This window comes from Symphodus melops, assembly GCF_947650265.1.
Source record: "Symphodus melops genome assembly, chromosome: 5".
Taxonomy (NCBI): Eukaryota; Metazoa; Chordata; class Actinopteri; order Labriformes; family Labridae; genus Symphodus; species Symphodus melops.
Window position 1 is genome coordinate 17366858 of NC_136695.1, and position 19655 is coordinate 17386512.

At 40.6% G+C, this 19655-nt stretch overlaps 1 protein-coding gene across 1 annotated transcript; it reads right to left on the minus strand.

Moving 5' to 3' along the window:
• Positions 1-10140: 10140 nt before the first annotated feature.
• LOC306824360 (uncharacterized protein) lies at positions 10141-18625 on the minus strand. Its single transcript, XM_079344471.1, has 3 exons — positions 18297-18625; positions 14871-14933; positions 10141-13591 (listed from the first exon to the last, which is right to left on the minus strand). Exon 3 carries the CDS (start codon positions 13536-13538, stop codon positions 10521-10523), a length of 3018 nt encoding a protein of 1005 aa, XP_079200597.1. The 5' UTR covers positions 13539-13591; positions 14871-14933; positions 18297-18625; the 3' UTR covers positions 10141-10520.
• Between the last annotated feature and the right edge of the window lie 1030 nt (positions 18626-19655).

The following is a 19655-nucleotide window of genomic DNA, read 5'->3' on the forward strand; positions in this document are numbered from 1 at the left end:
GGATCAGTAACACAAAGATTCACTGTTCTGGGGTGAGTAACACATAGGTAGGCTGTTCTGGGATCAGTAACACATAGGTAGGCTGTTCTGGGATCAGTAACACATAGGTAGGCTGTTCTGGGATCAGTAACACATAGGTAGGCTGTTCTGGGATCAGTAACACATAGGTAGACAGTTCTGATATCAGTAACATATAGGCAGGCTGTTGTGGGATCAGTAACAGAAAGATTCACTGTCCTGGGATCATTAACACACATATAGACTTTTCTGGGATCAGTAAAAGAAATATAAACCATAAACGCTCAAAATACAAACAAAATCAGAGCACAGTCGAAACTATTTGCTCCTTCCACTACCGTCCTTGAATATAAATCACAGCGTCTTAAAACACCTGTAGCCACCCTCAGCCCGCACAAGCCAGGCAGCCCAGCCTGACCTCTGGTGGCCTGGGGTAAACAATCATAGCTCTTACACAGTTATTAAGGCAACTTTGTTTTTACAAGGACACTTCACCGTGGTAATTAATGCTGTTCGAATAATTATTAAAGTAAAAAAATAACCTGCGTGAAACTCAGTTTACTGACTAATTAGATCTCTTGATCACATGCCTCTGTGAACTGTTTGAGAGAGAAAGAGGGAGAGACCAACAAATTATTTTAGTTTCCTGTTGTTATTTTTTTATTTGAAGTTTACGATCATGAAACATATCATTGAAGCTTTACAGTTATTATCCTATACAACATAGCCTGAAAAACACTGTTTCCTAAACATTTTGAAATGCAACATGAGATCAGATTTTTCCAAATCTGGTTCAAGCCACGTATGCAGATAGTTTGATTGCGATTCAAATTCGATTTCAACAGATCTCATGCAAATTGAACGTCAATGTGTCTTCTGCGTCACTTGCAACGCAACACCATCGACAAAAACAACAATGACGTAGACACGGCAAGCCGCAAGTTAGTTCAAGGCATGTTAGTAACAACCTAGGAAAAACAAACATGGAGCAAAGCAACGGCCTGTGGACGGACTGCTCCAAAATATTGTTTACATCAGAAATACAATACTCACAATAAGTTAGGGATATTGTTATTTACATGAGTGCTTTTCCTATTTGGTCTGAATTTTAATGAAATAAATAATAGTTCACTTTGATATTACAATTAATAAATGAGAAGAAGCACCATTTTCATTAGTGCAATATTTATTAACACAACAATTTAGACAATAACAAAGATGGCCCCAAATAACCAAAATGATCAAAGTTAGAAGTGCGTTTCCAAAACTTGCCGCAATGACAGCGACGTCTCGTGCTCCTAACTAGCCTCATCATGTTGTTCTGAGGCAATGCGTTCCACTCCTCCACATGTGCTACACACAGTTCTGCCAGGTCATGTGGGGGTGGGGTACGAGCATCTGGTCTCTGCTTCAGCTGGTCTCAGACGCGCTCTATGGGGTTCAGGTCAGGGGACATTGCTGGCCATATGAGGCACTCTGACTTCCTGAAGTCGAGCGGTGACAATTCTGGCGTTATCATCCATGAACAGAAAGTCTGGGGTGTGCTTAGCGGAATTGGGGGATGATGATGATGGGTTCTATGATGTCTCTGAGGCAAGGCAAGTTTATTTCTATAGCACATTTCAACAACAAGTCAATTCAAAGTGCTGAGGTAAGAACGTGCAGTGACTGAACCATCTACAATCACCAAATCTGTTTTGTGCTGACTGGTGATGCCTGCCCAGATTGTTGCACCTCCTCCACCAAAGCAAACCCTGGGGACCATGTTGACCTCAGTGTATCGCTCACCTTGATTATCCAGCAACGCTGACGACCATCATTTCTGTGCAAGGTGACCCGACTCTCATCAGTGAACAGGACAGTAGACCTCTGCTGCATTGTCCAGGTCACATGGTCTTGAGCCCACTGCAAACGCTCACGGGGGTGTCTTGGTGTCAGTGGAGTCACTCAACAACAGTGCTCACATGAATAGCTCTTAACTGGTGACTTCTTGATCATGTTGCCGTTTGCTCTTTCGTATGGAACTAACATGGACAATTGCTTGCATTTGTTTGTTGTTTGTCTGTTGTGTTTTCTTCTCTTTCCTTTTCTTCTATTTTAATTGTTTAATCTTTTCAAAAGCCGCCTGTGGACAAGTGTTGCAAATGAGCACATATGCTAAAACACTCAAATCAATGCATGTTGTTTGTCCAATGCAATTGCTATGTTCATGCGGTGGAGTTGTTTGCGAAAACCGTTTGTCTGGAAACCCTAGTCCCCCCTCACTTCTCATAAACAGGCCTGCAGCTGTGTGGCAGTAGCTTAGTAGGTGTCTGGGTGAATAGGTTTTTAGGTACTGGTCATCTTCCTCCGCTCCTGGGTCTGTCACCAACACTGCCAAGTAGTTCTGTGTCTTGCTGCAAGTCTGCTGATGACACTTTGAGACACACCAAGTTCACAAGCAACATCTGACTGCCTGCTACCGACGTGAAGGCGGGCTATGGCCAGGTGGCGCTGCTTATCGTTAAGTGACGTTGTGTGTTCATGGATACAATTTCTCATATAAAATCAACATCAAATAACAGAAAAGCATCTCCAGTAAACATGACACAAGAATGTCTAAAATCAAAGTTAAACTGTATTAACACAAAATGAAAAAGAAAGAAAGAAAAGGAATACAAAGGCAGAAACTATAAGTGAAATCATTATAGAAACCAATTGCAGATCGTAAAGGATGGTCCAGTGTTTCCTTAACTTTTAAAGCTTTCGAATCGCCTGAATTTCCCTCGGGATCAATAAAGTATCTATCTGTCTGTCTGTCTGTCTGTCTGTCTATCTATCTATCTAGAGTTAAAGTAGATAGAAGGGACAATCCGAACGCAGCCAGAAATGTATATTAGCGAGGAGACGTGGTTGACCCCATTGACCCACACATTTTTACAGAAGCTGTGATTGGCTAATCAAAATCAAATGATAAAAAGTCTCTCATAGAATCTAGTCAGACATTGTGTGATTCGAAAAACTTTAGCATTAGCATCTGTGTGATCATTTGTGAGACGTACTTTAAAAGTAAAGCCCACAAAATAATTAAAATCACATGCCCACATGTGTAACAGCTTCTTCACATGCTGAGCGTTATATCAACAGGTGAAGATTCTTCATTAGGGATTGGATGCACATTTGGAGATAACCAAACATAGAGAACCTCCACGTGCGTGTCTTACTGTGTACTTAAAAAAGTCAGTGATGGATTGAAAAGTCAGCACAAATCATTTTTGTCTTTTCTGCTCAACTATGAGTCAGAAATACTCTTCATGTAGTGTTAAAAAACAAAGGTCTTAATTTCCTCCTCAGATGGAGAAACTCTTAAGCCTGTTATAAATTCTCCTCACTAATCCCAACAGTTTTACACTTTAGGAGCACCTTTAAGGACAAAGACACTTTGTGGAACTCTTTTACCTGTACAAGGATCTAGTCTGAACTTTGAAGGGAAATTCTTTGAAAATGTCCTGATTCTAAGAGTTTTCTTGCAGTTTTGTCACTCGGAGCAACTTTTAGTACTTAGGAGGCTTCGTGAACAAGGCCCCAGATTCCTTGTGACTTTCTCTAATGTTTCACATTAGAGCAAAACCAATCAGATTCCGGTCACTTTTACCTGTAGTGTGAACACAGGTCAAAGAAATGCAGCGCAGTCTCTTATCGTGAAGTCTTATCTATGTTGACTTTAAAATTAAGCTTGACTGGTAACTCTTGACCTTGGACATGGACAAAACAATCCTCAGTCTAATCACAAGCAAGCTAGTGGCCTCTAAACACCAGGGTCCATATTCCTGAAGCCTCCTCAGTACTAAGAGTTGCTCTTAGTGACAAAATACTAAGAAATCTTAATTTCCTAAGAATTTCTCCTCAAAGTAAAGACGACATCCTTGTAAAGATGAAAGTCATTCACTCATCATTCATTGTTTTAGCCCTTAAATACCTCCTAAGAGGTAAAACTGTTCGGAGTAGTGAGGAGGACTTCCAACAGCCTTAAGAGTTTCTAAAGCGGAGAAGAAAATAGAGAAATGTTCTTCAAACACTACATGAACACAGGATTTGTGCAGACTTTTCAATCCGTTTCTGACTTTTTTCAGTGCAAATTGAGTTTCTCAACATGCGTCAGCTCCACAGGTGCATCCAATCACTGATTAAGGCTCTTTACCTGCTGATGTAAGGATCAGCTTCTACACAGCTGGATGTGTGATTTCAAACATCTTGTAGGCTATATGCTTTTAAATCTCACAAATTATCACAGATTCTTATTTCAAAGTGTTCATAATTACACGACTGATTAGATTCTATGATTTTACTTTTTTCTTTTGATTAGCCAATCACAGTTTCTGAAAAAAATGTGTCATATCAGACCTTCTCATGAAAATAAAAGTTTCTGTCCATTACTTGCTCGGTGTTGCCTTGAAAGCGTCCATCAATCACTCCTAGGCAAAGACTTCTTGTTGGGAATTTTTAAGCAAAGAAGTTAGGAGCTCTCTGAGACGATTCTCAGAATATCCATGAATACAGGCCCAGGGGCCATATTCAAAAAGTTTCTTTAGTACTAGTAAGAGTTGCTCTTTGTGGCAAAATTCTAAGACTCAGGAACTTTGCGATAAATTTCCCTTCAAAGTTTAAACTAAATCTTTATAAAGATCCAGTTAGACTTGATCTTTAGTTGGTGAAAGTTATTCACCAAGTGTCTTAGTCCTTAAAAGAGCTCCTAATGTGTATAATTGTTGGGAATAGTGAGAAGGACTTTTAAGTGACCGCACACCACACACTGTACGACCAAAACTGTAAAACCTCGGATTATTTATCGCCATGTGTGTGGTCTCTAAAGTTTGGGAAATCGTCCGACAATTTTAAAATCCTGCCGCGTGAACCAGCCTTTAAGTAGACGAGAAAATTGAGAAATGTTCTTATTGACTTGTAGACCTTATCAGAGTTCAGACCCGGAAGCAGAGCTGCAGTCTTACACACTTCTCTGCACTTCCTTTAGATCTGTTTACCTGCCACTATAGCTGTCCTTGTGACTGTAAATCTAACTGTAACTCAGTTAGATCTTCTTATAGCTGTAACCCTACTTATACTATAGATACTGTGTCTGTTCTCCGCCCCAGACCTGTCATAGGCAATTCCAGCCTCAATAAAAGAGGCGTAAATCATAAAAATGTAATCAAAATCAAAACTACAAATACGATTTGGCAAAAAAATCTAACAATTAAATGCGGCCTACTAAACATTAGATCCCTAGCATCTAAATCTCTCCTGGTAAATGATCTAATATCAGAGAATCATATTGATCTACTTTGCTTAACTGAAACCTGGCTTTCTCAGGATGAATATGTTAGTTTAAATGAATCCACCCCTCCCAGTCATTTGAATACTCATATAGCTCGAGACACTGGTCGAGGTGGTGGAGTAGCAGCTATTTTTAATTCTGGTCTTATAATCAATCCTCGACCAAAGCTGAATTATACCTCTTTTGAAAGTCTTGCACTCAGTCTTTCACATCCAGTCTCTAGAACTTTTCAGCCAGTTCTAATTGTTATAGTTTACCGCCCTCCTGGCCCATATTCAGAATTTCTATCTGAATTTACAGAATTTCTATCACACATAGTTCTTAGCAGTGATAGAATAATTGTTGTAGGTGATTTCAATATCCATGTGGATGTTGTTAATGACAGTCTTAGCATGGCTTTCATGTCTCTATTGGACTCTATTGGCTTCACCCAGGGCGTAAACAAACCTACTCATCGATTTAACCACACCCTGGATCTTGTTTTAGCCTATGGTATTGAAATTAATAGTTTGTCGGTTTTTCTGGAAAATTCTCTGATATCAGACCATTTCCTAGTAACTTTTGATTTCTTTTTACCAACCTTAACTCCTCTTAATAAAAAAGTGCTCTCTAGAAATTTAAATGATAATGCTGTAGCTAAATTTAAGGAAGCTATTTCAGCTGCCTTTGTTTCAGTCCATCCTCTAACCTAGTTGAAAACTCCTATAATCACTTTAGTCCCTCTCAGTTAGATCAGTTTGTAGATAGTGCGGCGGATTCACTTAGAGTTACTCTGGAGTCAATCGCCCCCCTAAAACAGAAGGCAATCAAACGACAGAGATCAGCTCCATGGTACAACTTAGAAACCCTCTAAAACTAACGTCACGTAAATGTGAAAGAATTTGGCGCTCCACCAAAACGATAGAATCTCGTTTAATTTGGCCCGCACTGCCTATTACTCGTCTCTTATTGAAGAAAATAAAAACAATCCTAGATACCTCTTCAGCACTGTAGCCAGGCTGACAGAGAGTCATAGTTCATTTCAGCCATCTATTCCTTTAGCCCTTAGCAGTAATGATTTCGTGAGCTTTTTTAATGATAAAATTCTAAACATTAGAGACAAAATTAGCAACTTACTACCTTTACTTAGTGCAGATTCCTCCTATATTTTCGATTCGGCAGAAACGTTTCCAAATTCTGATTCTAACCTCGACTGTTTTTTTCCAATTAACCTCGCAGAACTAAATTCGATTATTTCTGCGTCTAAACCGTCAACTTGTCTTTTAGATCCAATCCCAACCAAGTTGTTTAAGGAAGTCTTTCCCCTAGTTAGCAGCTCCATACTAGATATAATCAATATATCTTTAGCGGCAGGCTATGTACCCCAGTCATTTAAAGTAGCTGTAATTAAACCGCTCCTTAAAAAGCCTACTCTTGATTCAGGAACTCTAGCTAACTATAGACCTATATCTAACCTTCCTTTTATCTCCAAGATCTTAGAGAAAGTGGTAGCTAATCAGTTGTGTGATCTTCTCCACAACAACAGCTTGTGTGAGGAGTTCCAGTTGGGATTTAGAGTTTACCATAGCACTGAGACTGCACTAGTTAGAGTAACAAATGATCTTCTGTTAGCCTCAGACAGGGGACTTCTATCTGTGCTTGTCCTGTTAGATCTTAGTGCTGCTTTTGACACAATTGACCATCAGATTCTGTTACAGAGACTAGAACAATTGCTTGGAGTTACAGGGACTGCTTTAAGTTGGTTTAGATCCTATTTATCAGACAGATCTCAGTTTGTGCATGTTCATGATGAGTCCTCTTTGTACACCAAAGTTAGCCATGGAGTGCCTCAAGGATCAGTGCTTGGTCCGATTCTATTTACATTATATATGCTTCCTCTAGGTAGTATTATGAGAAAACACTCCATGAACTTTCATTGCTATGCAGACGATACTCAGCTCTACATAGCAATGAAGCCAGAAGACACCAACCAGCTTCGTAAACTAGAAGCCTGCCTCAAGGACATCAGGACCTGGATGACCAGAAACTTCTTACTGCTCAACTCAGACAAGACTGAAGTTATAGTGTTTGGACCTAAGAACCTTAGAGAGACTTTCTCTGCCGATATGACGGCCCTTAGTAGTATTAGCGTAGCCTCTAGTACCACTGTTAGGAACCTAGGAGTTCTGTTTGATCAGGATATGTCCTTTGATTCAAACATTAAACAAATTTGAAGGACAGCTTATTTTCACCTTCGTAATATCGCCAAGATCAGGCAGATCCTGTCACAAAATGATGCTGAAAAATTAGTTCATGCATTTGTTACCTCCAGGTTGGATTACTGTAATTCTATTTTAGCAAGGTGCTATGGTAAATCTCTAAAGACCCTCCAACTCATCCAAAACGCTGCAGCTCGTGTTCTGACTAGAACTAGGAAAAGGGACCACATTACTCCTGTATTGGCTTCTCTCCACTGGCTCCCTATAAAATCTAGAATAGAATTTAAAATCCTTCTGCTCACCTACAAAGCTCTAAACGGTCAGGCACCATCCTATCTTAAAGAGTTAATTGTACCGTTCTATCCGACAAGAACATTACGTTCCCAGAATGCAGGCCTGCTCGTGGTGCCTATAGTCTCTAAAAGTACTATGGGAGGTAGAGCCTTTAGTTATCAGGCACCGCTCCTTTGGAATAGTCTACCAGTCGGGGTCCGGGAGGCAGACACACTAGGTACTTTCAAGAATAGACTTAAAACTTTTCTTTTTGATAAATCTTATAGTTAGGGCTGGCTCAGGACCAGCTCATAGTTATGCTGCTATAGGCCTAGACTACCGGGGGAACTGGCACCAGGAACTCTTATCTCTCTCTCCCTCTGCTTTCATATCTTATTACTGCTTGTCACTATCTTTATATTCTAACCTCTCCTTTTTCTGGGAGCTCCTGAGCTCTCTTAGGTTCCTTGGGACTGTTGGTGAGGATGGCCCCCCCCCAGGATGGCCTGCCCAGACTACCCCCCCCCCCCCCCCCAACCTATCCTATCCTATTCCTCTGTCTGCATCTTGTCCCATCTCCCCCATCCCATTTTAAGCCCAGCACAGTTTAGCAGATGGCTGTTCCGTCATGAGCCCGGGTCTGCTGAAGATTTCTGCCTGTTAAAAGGAAGTTTTTTCTTGCCACGCTATGACGGATTAAGCTGGGCTCTTGTAATATAGCCATCAGTAAGGTCCTTTACCTGCTTTTTGTAAACATAATGATGAGCATGGTCTTGTTACCTGCTCTTTTGTTAATGTTAACAGACAAACAGTAAGGTCCTTAACCTGCTTTTGTAAAGTGTCTCGAGATAACGCCTGGTATGAATTGACGCTATATAAATAAAAAAAATTTTTGCAAACATTTCAATCCACCAGCAACTGTTTTTATTACATAGTGAAACATGCATGTTGAGTTTCTCTACATGTGATTTTAAACAGCTTGTAGGCTTTACTTTTAAAGTGCATCTAATAAGTCATCACACAGATTCTATTTTCTGTTAATTACACAATGTTTGGTTTATCCAACAAAATGGAAGCAAAGTCTGAAAAAATGTGCTCAGTGTTGCTCCTAGAACATTTGTGAATATGGGCTCAGGATCCTAAAGCAATAGGTCTATATTTCAGCTGTGCACTTTGAAAGAGTAAAAATATTATTATTCGTGTTCAACCTACAGGTGTTAATTATGGTGAACATACTGGCTGCCATCACTGAGTCCATCCTTATTACCTCAGTCATCATCTGGTCAATGCTCCCACTGCAAGGATGAGGGGAGGCCGCTGGAAAGGGTTCCTCCAGGATCCTGAGACGTGCAGGAGAGATGGTGGACAACGGCCTCGTAACAAAGACCAGGTCCACAAAGCTTTTTATTTTTCAACGCAAGATCATTGTAAAGTCTCCAAATCTGACTCACCAATGCATTTAAACACCCTTTAGTCAATATCATACACGTTACATTATGTTATTAGTTGGACTCCATAAAAGTCCTTGTATGTGAATAACCCCTTGACACTATCTATCTACGTACCTACCTACATGTCTATCCTGGCTGTAGCCTTCTCTGACATTAGTACTGACTTATTAATAATCGAGCCTCAAAAGAAATTAGCTTGCATTACAACATTCCGTACGTAACCCAAAAGGTAGATGTACCCAATCTACACCAAAATGCACCCTTTGCATTTTTCAATGCTTCTTAATAAATAAGCACTTGACTCTTTTAACGCAGAAAAAGAAATGTCAACAATTTGTATCTCATGTACTCAATGGTAGGGTTGGGTGATATGACCTCAAATCAATATTACGATTCATTAAACAATTTTACCTCGATTACAATTAATGATTATTTCAGTGCTTGTTTGCCCTCATAGTTCAGTGACATAGTCTCTACGGTAAATATGCACAACTATTAAAGCTGGGATATTGTTTCTAATAAAAAGAGTGCTGATATCAGATGAACTATTTTGAGGTTATTTATTGAATATTTTGAACTGAAATCAAAGAATCGCTTGAAATGAAAACAACCTTTTAGTTTTTTTTAAAGTAGAAATGAACTTTTCTTAAACAGTAGAAAGCAAATAACTTCCCCAATGTTTACATTTGTGGTCTTTTTGCTCAGTGTCGCCTTCTCTAAACTACGGAAATGGCTTCCATGTCGATTGGATGTCATTGTGACACTGCCTTGAAAATAATTGAAAAAGGCAAGATTATGTCCGTTAGAGGTTCTGAATGTCGATGACAGTGTTTTGTGTAAAAAATTCTCTACAACAACATCTTTTGTCATTTCACAAAACAAAACATTCTTTTTACATACTAGTATATTTATTTACACCAAAAACATCTAGCTACATCACATTCTTGTGATAAAGTCTGATGACCGAACACTCATTTACAGACTAAGTAGGCTGTGCGATAAAACTGTTATGTTGATTGAACATTATGTACACAGTAGCAAAGCTTTCTTTACCTTGTGAAGCTACTAAAACACTTGTAGAGTTGAACTTTAAAAAGCTTGAAAAAATGTCTAAACAAAGTCATCATCAGACAGTAGAAAAAATAATCAACAAAAATGTTTTAAATGAGACATATAGGAAGAATATGGCATAACAATAAAATTGCCTTTTTTCTCACCTCTCAAACTAAGTCCCCCCCCCCCCCCATTTGAAAAGCTGAAATGATATTAAGAAGCCAGCTGTTCTTGTGGTTTTCGATTAGTGTCTCCAGCCATGATGCGATGAATCCTCCTGCGGTGGTTTTTCAGTGACTTTAGGCTTGGATATGTACCCTGGCAAACATCACAGCGATATGATTCAGACTGCTTGTGGGTAAGCAGGTGTTTCTGCAAACTTTCCACAGTGCCAAACCAGCGAAGGCAAACAGGACAACGCACAGGCTTTATGGACGGCTTGCAAGCCCCGCTCCTCTGGTGAAATAAAAGACTGATGGTGTTGGGGAAGTTAGAGTTGCAGTGTGAACAGTGATACGTTTTGGGCAGGTTTTGTGGCGGGTTTGTAGCTCGGGCACCTTTGCAACGATTCCAGGTTAAATGCCTTCGAAGGGAACAACGAGTGGCAAAGGTGTTGCCACATTTTGTGCATACAAGTCGTTGCTGTTTTAAGGATGGACTTGGAAGCTGCACTGCCTTCACAGTTTGCTTCGGTGCAGGCTGATGCACTGATGGGGGCGACTGCTGTGGAGCCCCCTGCTGCTGAAATCGAAGTAAAAGAGGTTGTGATCGCTGTGGCTGCAATCCTTTCAGCAGTTGGTGATGTGGATGCATATGAATCTGCAAATGTACTTCATAGTCTGCCCAAGAGTTGACAGTCTCGCCACAAGTGGGACACGTGTATGATTCCTGTGCATGCTTCTGCAAATGCTCGAGGAGAAGCCGAGGTGACGTAAATCCAACACCACATTCACACGTCACTCTCCTTGGAAGTACCGAGGGTAAGGACATGATACCCCAGTTGCCTCCATCCTCCGCCTGGGCTTGACTGTCTGCTGCATGGCTTGACACACTTTGCTGAACAGTCCCTTCTGCAGCATTTGATAATGTTCGCCGCAACTGACACCTCTTTCTGTGAACCATCATGTTATCTTTGCGGTTAAAGACCCTCCCACAAACAAAACAAGGAAACATTGGTCTATTGTTGTTGGAATTTGGTTGCTTGGCACCCTGAGGACCACCCTGTGCTACGACACTTAGTCCTCGTGGCCGAAACCCACACAGCCGTAGATGGCGCCTCAAAGTAGCAGGCCGACTGTAGGTTTTCTGGCACCTGGTACAAGGGTAACGTTTTACACCATCTCTGACAAAATAGCGCAGGCTATGGGGTGCCGTCTCTGCATGGTGGACTGACAGAGATTTCTTCCTCTCAGCACCATTATCGGCTTTCTCTGCAGCGCTAAGAACCTCCATTTCATCATCCAGGGGCATTGTCCACTGTCCTTCATCACTGTCTCCTTTAGCATCCGCTGATGAATCCCAGCAAACGTTTTCTTCTCCCTTCTGTTGAAAAACTCCAGACGAAGCAGCGTCCTTACTCTGCTCCATCACAGAGGATTTAGGATAAAATGGGGAGAAGCTTTGTGCTGGATGCACCCAGTGCAGCTGTGAAACTGCAGACTGATCTGAATCTGGAGAGGTAAACTCTACCTTGATACGACTATTTACTTCAGTGCCCACAGAAACACTCTTGGCAATTTGCGATCCAGCAATAACGTCCACATCTGTGTTGGCTTTACTGTTTGATCTGAGTATCAACATTTTCTGAACGGGGGAATTGGCGAGTCCGGGGGTTACAGACCTTGGGCCTTGGCACTTGTGCATTTTTAAGTTCCATCTCCGTGCATAGCTGTGCTTGCACAACGGACAAAAGAAAACTTTTCTTGCATTGTTTTGACCATGAAATGGCATTATTTTTGAATTATTTGGTGACTGGCTTTTGAAAGAGCTTGACAGCTGTGTGGTCTTGTTTCCCACTTGAGGGCACACGTGATTGTCATTTAACGGTACGCGCCCAATGATAAGTTGTTTGCAGCGACGGCAACATTTAATCCTCTCTTTTTTGTGCAAGAAGTGATGCTCTGTTAGTTTGTCCAAGTTTTGAAAAACCCTGCGACAGCGGCCACATTGATACCTCCCATACATGCTATTATTGCCAGGGTCCTTGAGCTTTTGACGAGTCTCAAGTACCACAACAGGCGAGAAAGTCTTAGTCAGAGAGACAACTCGCTTTTTACTGGACTCAAGAACTTTGCTGATGGAAGGTCCTTTTGTCTTTATACCAGGTGTTGACAGCAAACGCCTCAACTGGGCAATTGAAAGGTCATTTACTGGGGAATCCTCAGTTTTTGCCCCTGGTGTTACGTCAACTTGGACCACTTCTTCTTTTGGGTTTACAGTGTGATCAATCTCATCTGGGAAATGAGAAGCTGGGGAACACTTACTGTATGCTGACGCTAGCAGCTTCATAAGGGCATTATTTTGGGGTAAACTCTTACTATTTTCAAAGGTATGCCCTGGATTTGTTGTGTCCTTGAAATGCTTGTCCTCTCCAGCCTCTGGCATTTGCTCTGATTGGGCTGACATGTTCTCAAGTTGTTTGTCCCTTTCATCTTGTGGGGGTGTACACTGGCCTTCAGGAGGGGTTGTTATAGCAATACCATCTTCCAAGCTTACATCTTCTTCACAGCGTGTTGATGGGGATCGTTCGACAGCTGGGGGCCTTGAGGTAGAAGGACAGCTAAGGACCAAATCTGGCTTTTTTGTCGTTGGACTGAAAGATACATTTTGGGCGGGCAGAGCTTCAGCACAATCAGTTCCAGAGAGAGTGCTGTTATTATCAAGACGGAGCATTTGCTGCGGTTGAGCAACACAAGACACATGTGTTTGCTTATGCTCAAGCATAAGACTGAAGTCCAGAAATTCCTCTCCACAATCACAAATATAAAAGGAAGGTAAAGGGCTCTCAGGAAGAGGTCTGGATGGACTCGGCTGCACAGTGGATGAGTCTCTACTTGAAACCAGCGTTTCATGTGGGCTGCTGCTAGACTGTGGAGGAGCAGGGGTCCTGGGGAGTTCACTCGCATGGGTTGCCTGATGTACTAGCAAGGAGGCCAGTCCTGTGAAGGTGGCAGAACATGCCACACAACGAAACACTTTCGATGAAGTACTTCCCTGTAACCCAAGCATCATGGCAGCCAAACACACAAGGCAATCTAGGCGTTGATTTCATGCATGAGAGCTTCCTGTAAATCACACAAAACAGAGACAATGTCACAGTTTAACATAAGCAAATAATGCTTTTTCAATAACTGTCTGTCTATTAGTTCTTCCTATGTAAGCCAAATACCCTTTCTCTAAGGCCTCGTCCATACATAACCAGTTATCACACGAAATTAATAGATTTTTCTACGTTTTGGCCTCTCATCCACACGAAAACGCAGATTTACGGCATCAAAAACGAAGCTTTTGTAAACCTCCGACCAAAGTGAAGATTTGCAAATTCATCGTTTATGCGTTTGCATGTGGACGTCAATAACTGGGGTTTTGCGTTTCGAAACGTCACTGTCTGCGAAAAAAGGATGTTCTTACGTCACATATGCAACCTGTGTTTACATTCGGAAACAGTATGGATGCTCTCACAACGGTTTTGGCGCTGTTTTTTTTTTTTTTTTTTTGCAGGTGCCTTTTTCTTGCTTGTTTTTACAAGCCCAGATACTGCTCCATGTAACAGATTCAATCATTTCATTTTTCTGGCCTTTATCTTCTAAATAGGTAGTTTCCAGACTTCTTTACATCCAGAAATCAATCAATAGATAAACTGCCCATGGGAAAAAAAATACTTTTGTCAGAACTGCATCATTGCACACAGGTGGAGTCTTCAACAAGCTAAGTCGTATCAGGCTAGTTCAAAATAATGGTCGAGAAAAGTGGCTTGGTACAGGTTAGGATGCTCGGCACTCGCCTCACAAACACTCCCTCGTGGACTCTGCACTGCCAGTGACATACAGCAGGTCCATGTATTTGGAGCCAGGGGTCTAGACCAGTAAATGAATATGAAGAACATGCTTTTGCTTAGTCACTGCTGCCTTGGACGGCACTCTCTCCCACAATCTCACTCTACAGGTCATCTCATGGATGCCCTTGACGGCAACATGAAGAGACACAGACCTGCCTGCAAATCTATCAGGTCTTCTGCAGAAATGGGAACACCTCCAACAGTTACATATTCATGACCCATTTCCAATGGCTTTGTATAGCATGCTGTTTATTTGCAACTCCATCGCTTACAGAAGGAAACGGTGATGTAGATGTGATACAGCAGTATTGACTTAGAAAAGGGCTAAACCATGACAGTCTTACTGAGCTGGAAGTCACATTTGGTCACATACATCAGTTAACAGAAATATGAAACTCTTGTATGTAAAGATGCAAAGTTAATGTGACAGACATTTAGGTCGAACTAAAGTAAACAAATCATTTATTTTACGCACATCATCACGGAGTCAGTGTGCTTTTACTCACAAGGCAAAAGATCCTGGAGTCACTTTAGTCATTTGATTTTGTTGGGAGTATCCCCAGCAGCAACTGTTCCAGGAAAAAAAAAAGAATAAAATTAATCAATCAATATTAACCAATGCTGTTTTTTTATTGTATACACCTCATGAAATCTCCATAAAAAAAAACAAAAAAACACCACCATTATCAACCCGTACATTTCTTATAGGTCTCCAGAAGCTTAAAAAGGTTTTAAGCTTCTGAAAATTAAATTCAGGTGGCAGTTTTAAAGTTTTATATCTAATTGGAGAGATAGTGAACGGGGTAAATACAGTTATGAGGTGGAAAGCTCTTTGAGCAACCACAACAAACCTTAGATCTCCAAAATAAAGAATGTGGTACAAGAAATGTCTCAGTTCAAAAGAAATCTGAAATCAAAAGAATTCAAGTTTTGATAAATATTTGAATTCATTATTTTCTGACAAGCATTGCCAAACCAAGAAACTAGAACAACACATTCACGGTGGTTGGACTGTTAAATGGTCTATCGTTCAGTATGAGTCCAATATTTGCAGCATTTAAACATTAAGGATGTTGAAATGCAACCCAGTGCGGATGTGGGTCTGCATTGAAGCAGCAGTAGAGCATAATCAATTATTGCAAACATTCAGACTTTGCTTGTAGAGTTTCAAACAGCTGGACCGAAAAGATCTATTTTGTTTAACAATGTAAAGACAATCATTTTGACTTTATTTTTAAAGCACTTTCTAAATAAATAAAATTGAGATCATAATAATGTATTTTCATTTTAGATGACTGCTTGTGTTTGGAAACACTGCCCTATCGAAATGATCCACAATAAGCACCAGTGTGAGATGAAATGTCAACTTTGTGTCGTACTGGTCTTTCTTTTACCAAAGTAGGTTTTTTTGTGGGTTTTTTAAAAGATTTTATTCATAAACAGTTTGATTTACAAAACACAAAACCAAACAAAAAAGGAAAAACAGCAACAACATCCACTGCCACCCTGAAGAAAAAAAAGAAAAAAGAAAAAGGAGAATATGAGTCCAACTAGTCCATAAGTAGAATCCAGCGTCCTTCGGTGTGTTGATGGTCAGGGATAGAGCCCGTAAAAACAAGACAAAGCAAAACTAAAGGAAAATTACAGATACATTCAGTCCACACTCTGATTTCTCTCCTTCTTAATATGCTCAATGAAAGGCCCCCAAATCTTAAAAAACTTGGGACGTGTGTTCGACAATACCGAATTTCTTCAAGATACCGAGACACCATGTCGTTCCGCCATTTTTTAAAGCAAGGAGGGGAGGCTGATTTCCAGTCTCTCAGGATAACTCTCTTCGCAACAACCAGACCAAACCTCGAAGCTTGTTGTAAAGCAGAAGGAAGAGTCAAAACCTGGTTTGAGAAACCCAATATCACAGACAGGCTATCAGGAATTAGCTGTACATTATACATAACACTGTACAACTGGAAGATGTTGTCCCAAAAGATATTAAGTCTTTTACAGGACCAGAAATAGTGACCGAGGGTCCCAACCTCTGACTGACACTTATCACACGTAGCGGAGACTGCAGGGAGGATTCTATTCAGTTTGGACTTGGAGTAGTGAAGTCGATGAATGACCGTGAACTGCATGAGTTGGAGTCTAGCATTAATAGCACATGAACTTATCTCAGCTAAACTTTTAGCCCATAGATCGTCTGAGATCTCAACACCTGTGTCCTCAATCCATGCGTCCTTTATATGAAGAGAAGAGGTTGCCATAGAGAAAAGATTAACTAACTGTGAACTCAAGTGTTTGGAAGTAGGAGATCTGGTCTAAAAGTATGTTGCTCAGGCATCGTCTCAAAATGAAGGAGATGACATCTAACAAAATTTCTAATTTGGAGATACCAAAAAAGAAAATGTCCGGAAAGGAGATTGTATTTCGAGTGGAGTAGAGCATAGGATGCACATTTTTTATTAATATAGAGATCTTTGATCATACACAAACCCCTATCTGACCACTGCGAAAAAACTATATCCATCAACCCAGGCTTAAATACGGGGTTATTACAAATAGGCGCAAAAATAGATCTGAGAGACCCAGCACACCCCTAACTTGCTTGAGGATCTTGAAAGAATTGCGGAGAATGAAATCCTTTTTCAACTGTTTGGTAGAAAAAGTAATCTTAGAAAACAAAAATGCTTTTAAAGAGGCCCCTGTGAGTGACATGGCGTTATTGTTCTCAAAAGAAGGCCAGCTAGGATAAAGTGTTTCCTCCTGTTCAGTCACAGCTGCAACATGGGACCAGAAAATCCAAGTCTTTGCATTACAGGCCAAATAATAGTGTCGGAGAACAGGAAGGCCCAGTCCACCTTCATGCTTTGGCTTCTGGAAGTGTGCCTTAGAAATGCGAGAAGGTTTGAAGGCCCAAAGAAAGGGAATTATAATACAGCCGACAGTTTAAAAAAAAGATGTTAGGAAAATGGGAAGATTTTGAATAAGGTAGATAAACTTAGGAAGAACTACCATCTTTATAATATTAACACGACCTATAAGAGAAGTTTAGTTTCTCGATCAACTGTAAATAATTCAGTTTAAAAAGAAACTTTGGGTTTCTAGAAATATTCATTCCTAGATAAGCAAAATTGTAAGTAGGTTCATTTTTAATGTTCACAAAATACCAAATTCCAACAGTCTTATTATACTTGGGTAACAATTAAGTTATTACTTCTACCACTTCGTGATCTTTAAAGTTTTTGAATGACATTTTAGTCTGATGGCTGTTCGGAGGAATTGGGTAGCTGCCTTTACTTCTACTTACAAATTATGAAGGAGAAAAAGATGTGGATAATATCTAAAAGACCACATTTATTTATGACCTTTAATCAGAACATGTCAAATATATGGTTGGTTGTTGAAGCCTTGCATGCACCTTGCCTTATCCGACTGACAAAATGAAGACAAGCTTAAGCAGCCAGTGATCCTCCAACATGAGATAAACATAAACAAAACAACACACACACACACACACACACACACACACACACACACAGACCCGTCGCTCTCACCACAACATCTCGAGTGTTTAGTGCTAGTGTATTGTTAGCCTGCTAATACTGACGAGCAAACTAAAGTTGTTTTACCAAAAGGCGTTCATGTTAAACACATAAAGCATTGCCGTTTTAATGATCGGATTTTATCACGGATTGCTGCAGGCGTTGCACCCCACCTGAACACACTAACACACACACACACACATACACACACAGCGCTCGTCCAAACATCTCAGATGGGTTGCTAGTGCTAACCATACCAGGGGGAGGTGGCCGACCACGTTCACGAAGAAGGCCCGAGAATAGAAGAACTGACATGAATGAGCTCTCGACCATGTCATGTGGACCAGCCTCTGCACAATACTTGACCATCTTTTATTTTCAAGTACTTACCAGCCACAGGAGCTAGGAGCTTAAATCTCTCGAAGCGAGGCAACAATAGCTGGGCATGAGGAGAAGAAAAGATCCAACAGACATCTGGTCATGCAGAGACCACGAACTCTCTAGGGTTTCCGTGCAGCTCCTTCGTGAGAAAAAAAAAAAAGCGATACTCCGCCAAGAGGTGAAGCGGCGAGCTGAGGAGGTTCAGTGCTGCAGCTGCGATAGGCGCGGAACGAAAAGACACAAGAGGCTGTTCCGCGCATGCGCAATCGATACACCCCTGTGCGCTACAGAAGGGAGAGTGACCGAAAGTGTGCCCCGTAGTTCTCTGTTTGATTTGTCGCTGTGGTATCAATTGAAATAGCAGGCCATGTGATTATTCTAGGCTGGCTGAAAGAATGTGCTGTTTGAAAATAAAATGCAACATAGTATGCAGAACATTACTACACATCCAGCAATGATAACTTTGCTTTTGAATTATTTTGTTAATTCGTTTATTGTATATTGGTTTTAATGACGAGGCCTCTGCACACACAGTGCAAGGAAAATTAATCTACAGACACAATACTTCTCTCTTATAAGTTGAAATAAATAAAGCTGAGGAACTGAAAAGGGTAGCCTACTCAATACAATTCTAACCCAGATAATCCTGGATTTATTTATGCAAATAACTTTTGAAAACTGTTGTTGACTTAATTGCACTTCAAACTGAAATTAAAGCCAGACAAATAAGAGGACTTGATTTCATTGCAAGAGGTCCACTGTGCACAAATCGACGGAAAATATACATTCTAGTTTATCTTATGCATTGTATTTGTATTAGTTATTTTGGCTTGACAATTGTACAGTATGAATCATAGTACTGTCACTTCAAGGGCTGTAAAGCACACTATCCACCTTTAATAGAGCCTGGTCAAGACTTATGGTTACACTGTTATATCGCTTTACTGCATTAAACCTACAATGGAAGCAGTAATGGGTGGATATGTTTGTGTAAATGATGGAGCCAACAGGACAGAACAGGACCATGTGCATAAAAAAGCTGAAGTTGTATGTTAACATGACGTCCCTAAGCCAATCTATATGTTCTTGGTATGAAAGACCTGAGTTCTTTCTTTAGAACAACTAGGTTCAAGTTGTCGGATGATCATCCTGGTCCTGATGTGGGGACAGGTGAGATCTTGACAGTTGACACAGACACTCTGCAATGATGAAAAGGGTTCTTTTATGAATTGAACTGTAATCACTTCTGCCTTTGCTGTCTAAGGTGCAGTGTTAAATAAGAGATTCATTTGCCAATCACATATTTCAAAGTCGTAAGGGGATACTGTTAATGGGAGACTTGATTAACACTTAAGATTTAAGTTCCCT